The sequence below is a fragment of the Triticum dicoccoides genome, unplaced genomic scaffold, assembly GCF_002162155.2.
Source record: "Triticum dicoccoides isolate Atlit2015 ecotype Zavitan unplaced genomic scaffold, WEW_v2.0 scaffold82739, whole genome shotgun sequence".
NCBI classification, from domain to species: Eukaryota; Viridiplantae; Streptophyta; class Magnoliopsida; order Poales; family Poaceae; genus Triticum; species Triticum dicoccoides.
The window spans coordinates 1-3,451 of record NW_021303045.1 but is presented as its reverse complement, the minus strand read 5'-3'; the positions used below and the strand labels follow the sequence as shown (position 1 = coordinate 3,451).

Below are 3,451 nucleotides of genomic sequence, written 5' to 3'. Positions count from 1 at the left end.
TATATTGCTATAATGTAGTAGGGCGCTCATTTGTTTCACTAAACAAACTTTAGACAATTGGTTGAGCTTTGGCATATCTGCACCTATGTTAGAATCGGATCAAACTCCTACGTTTACTAATACAAATTTTGCCCAAACAAATTGATTATTTTGTCTAACATATATTGTTGCTAATGCGTTCATGCTTTCCTCAGATTCTGATATGCTGAAAAGTTTGCCAAAGTTGAGTCGCCAGGAACTTGAAGTAGCGCGTGAGGATTTTAGCAACATAATTGGCTCAACTCCGGAGATTGTTGTCTACAAAGGAACAATGAAGGATGGACCTGAGGTTTTTGTCATATGATTATGCGCCTTTGAAGGTCATTGGACTAGCGAGCATGAGCTCTTTTACCAAAACAAGGTAGTTCGTTTGTCTAAAATTGTGACTCAGAAACACCTTTTAACTCAAATAATAAATAAATAAAATGGGATGAACATTGTAGGTTATGATCTGGCAAGGTTGAGTCATGAGAACATAGCAAACTTTCTGGGCTATTGCAGAGAGAGTGACCCATTCTCGAGGATGTTACTCTTTGAGTACGCATCAAATGGGACCCTGTACGAGCACCTACACCGTAAGTCTATCTCTTCAATTTCGTTATGACAGAAATATTTTGCATTTTCTGTACATCGTAATTTGATCTCATTTGTTTTCTTCCTTTAGATGGAGAAGCGGCCCAATTCTCTTGGCTCAGACGAATGAAAATAGCCATCAGCATCGCCCAAGGTTTAAGGTATCTGCACACCGAGTCGCAGCCGCCTTTCGCTATATCAGAGCTGAACTCCAATTCAGTATACGTTATAGAAGATTCTACCCCCAAGGTACTTGCATGGCTTTTCTGTACAAACTGAACTTTGAAATCCACTTCAGACAATTGCTCATGACTTGACAGAAATCATTCTTATGAGCAGGCTGACGGCGTCGTCTACTGAAGCCCCACCGGCGACGCGACGGGAGAGCTCCGGCCTGTACATGGGTGTGGGAAGACAGATCCGCGTCGCCAGCCTACACAAGGCCATGTCAACGCCTCGACCCAGGGTTCATCATCCGTCTTTGTCGGTAAGCAAAGCGATCCATCTTTCCTCTTTCTCATCAGATCCATTTTATTGTGATATTGCATTTAAGTCAATCAATTTTTATGATTCTTTCGGTGTTAAAGAAAATGGATTTTTACCTGAATAAATTTCGTGTATAGATATGTAGAGGATGAACTCAACAAGCGGATCTTTCAAGGTTAATTAGCCAAGCGGATCTTTCAAGGTTAATTAGCTTTGCACATTTTATTAAATAGATGCAGTGGCATAGCACCTTCAATATCATGCTTGCACTCACATGTTTTCCAACAGCACCATGAATGCTGCCCAGAATTGCCATGCCTTCCGCTTTCGCTATAAGTTCCAATGCTGCTCCCTGCCCCCTCCTCCTGTCACGTGTGTTGTTTCCCTTGTGATCAGTGAGCTCTAGAAAACACAACTGCAAGGTACAGAATAGTTCCCACTTAGTTAGCATTTTAGTTAATAGTGTAGACATGTTAGTAACACTATAATGTTGGACAATAAATGAATTCGACAACATCCGAACGAACTTATCTTGCTTCCAAGAATAGTAAAATCATCTTTAATAATTTCCCTGATTTTGCTTATATTCATGTTTCTTAACATGTTTAGAATGTTGTTTTCTCCAAAATGCAGCATTTACCTTCCATTTGGAGCGTAGGATGCATTTTTTCATCATTTGCTGACTGAAAAAAAACCATTTTTCTGATAAATCGCAATCCATCAGTTAAGACTTAATTAATTGCCTTCTAGACACACCTTCAAATATATACAAGTTCTCTGATAAGGTAGTCGTGCGAAGACTGTATTTTTGGTTTACATTGTTAATGTTTTCAGTGACCACAAATTTGACTTTCTTTTTTGCTTCTTTTCAGCTTTCAGGTTCTAAATGAGAAGGTAAGGATGTACTTGAGCTGCATGAGAAAACCCAGTTCCATTATCTCAGAAGCCAGAAGTTTCCCATTTAATATCTTTGGTTCTAAAATTTGTTTAAGAAAATGGCCATTTTGCTATTAGCACCACGATTATGTGTCAATTGTAGATTCTTAATTGCTTAGAATTATTTTATATGTTTGATTCCTTCGGTTCATATTTATTCAACAACAAAATATTTTCAAGATTGGTCCGTTTGAGGATCAAACTTCGAACATGTGAATTGATGTGGCATCAAGCTAAGTCCGTTGATACATTGCTATCCTTTTTTGCTTTGCACAATTAATCTTGTCACTAGAGATGTATGTAAATCCTCTAGCTTTGCTTATTTTATCTTTTTATTTCAGCTTATAGAATATCGTGCCATGCATTCACAAATTACATGGTCATGTGGGTGGATTGTTTCTCCCGTTGCAAGGCACGGGCATTGTTTCCTAGTAATAATAAAAAGGCTATTGCTTTTATCTCCCACAATGTCGTCTATTTTGGTACGTCACTTGGTTCCGTGTTCGGTTTCGTACATTGTTTGTAGCTTCATAAGTCAATGGGCCAATTTTCTTTTAGTTTTGGGCCACTAAAACTATTGGACCTCACAACCTGCCCTCCATCCCTCACGGCTGCATCAAACGGAGTTTGGCTTACACCTGTGCAAAAATTACAGATTCTAATTAATAGTCCCATCCCGCTGGCGTCTACTACACAACTTTATTCTTATAGACTTGTGTTGGGCCTTCAAGCACAAATTTTGTAGGACAGTAGCAATTTTCCTCAAGTGCATTATCAATCCATGGGAGACGTAGGATGAAGATGATGTCTCTCAAAAATCCCTGCAACCAAATTGTAAGAAATCTCTTGTGTCTCCCAACACATTAAATACAATGAAAAATTGTATAGAAGCACTAGTTCGGCGAAGAGATGGTGACACAGGTGTAGTAATGATAGTAGATATTGATTTTTGTAATAGGAACAATTAAAAAGTGAGTACTTTTACTAGTGCAATCTCCCAACGGTGCTAATATAATTCGATCACATAACAATCCTCAACGTGCGATGAAGAATCACTTCAAAATTCCTAAGTAGCAGAGAACATAAGAAGAAATTGTTGGTAGGGTACGAAACCGCCTCAAAGTTATTATTTTTGATAAATCTTTCCAAGATTTCGTACTAAAATAACACCAAGTTATGCTTTTCGATCGATCTATCCAAGAGTTCGTACTAAAAGAACACCATATGATACACATCAACCAACTCTAAGGTCACCAAGATATTCCAATGTCACCACGAGTATATGTGATTTGATTATACAATATCATAATAAAACACAAAGAAACTCAAAGAGTGCCCCAAGATTTCTACTAGTGAAAGTAGGACGAAAACATGCATCAACCCATATTCATAGATTACCCCAATGTTACCTCGGGAA

At 38.2% G+C, this 3,451-nt stretch overlaps 1 protein-coding gene across 1 annotated transcript; it reads left to right on the top strand.

Moving 5' to 3' along the window:
• The first annotated feature begins 291 nt into the window (after positions 1 to 291).
• On the top strand, positions 292 to 1,012 carry LOC119348042 (probable LRR receptor-like serine/threonine-protein kinase At1g63430). The gene is made up of 4 exons (XM_037616437.1): positions 292 to 400; positions 483 to 614; positions 704 to 861; positions 952 to 1,012. The coding sequence occupies exons 2-4, from the start codon at positions 563 to 565 to the stop codon at positions 970 to 972; spliced, it is 231 nt and encodes a 76-aa protein (XP_037472334.1). The 5' UTR covers positions 292 to 400; positions 483 to 562; the 3' UTR covers positions 973 to 1,012.
• Positions 1,013 to 3,451: the final 2,439 nt, after the last annotated feature.

Excerpts from the sequence above, each read along its gene's own strand:
- LOC119348042 (XM_037616437.1), top strand. The coding sequence starts at position 563 with ATGTTACTCTTTGAGTACGCATCAAATGGGACCCTGTACGAGCACCTA. Across the intron at positions 615-703 it reads CCTGTACGAGCACCTACACC|ATGGAGAAGCGGCCCAATTC; the intron begins GTAAGTCTATCT and ends TTCTTCCTTTAG. Across the intron at positions 862-951 it reads TAGAAGATTCTACCCCCAAG|GCTGACGGCGTCGTCTACTG; the intron begins GTACTTGCATGG and ends TCTTATGAGCAG.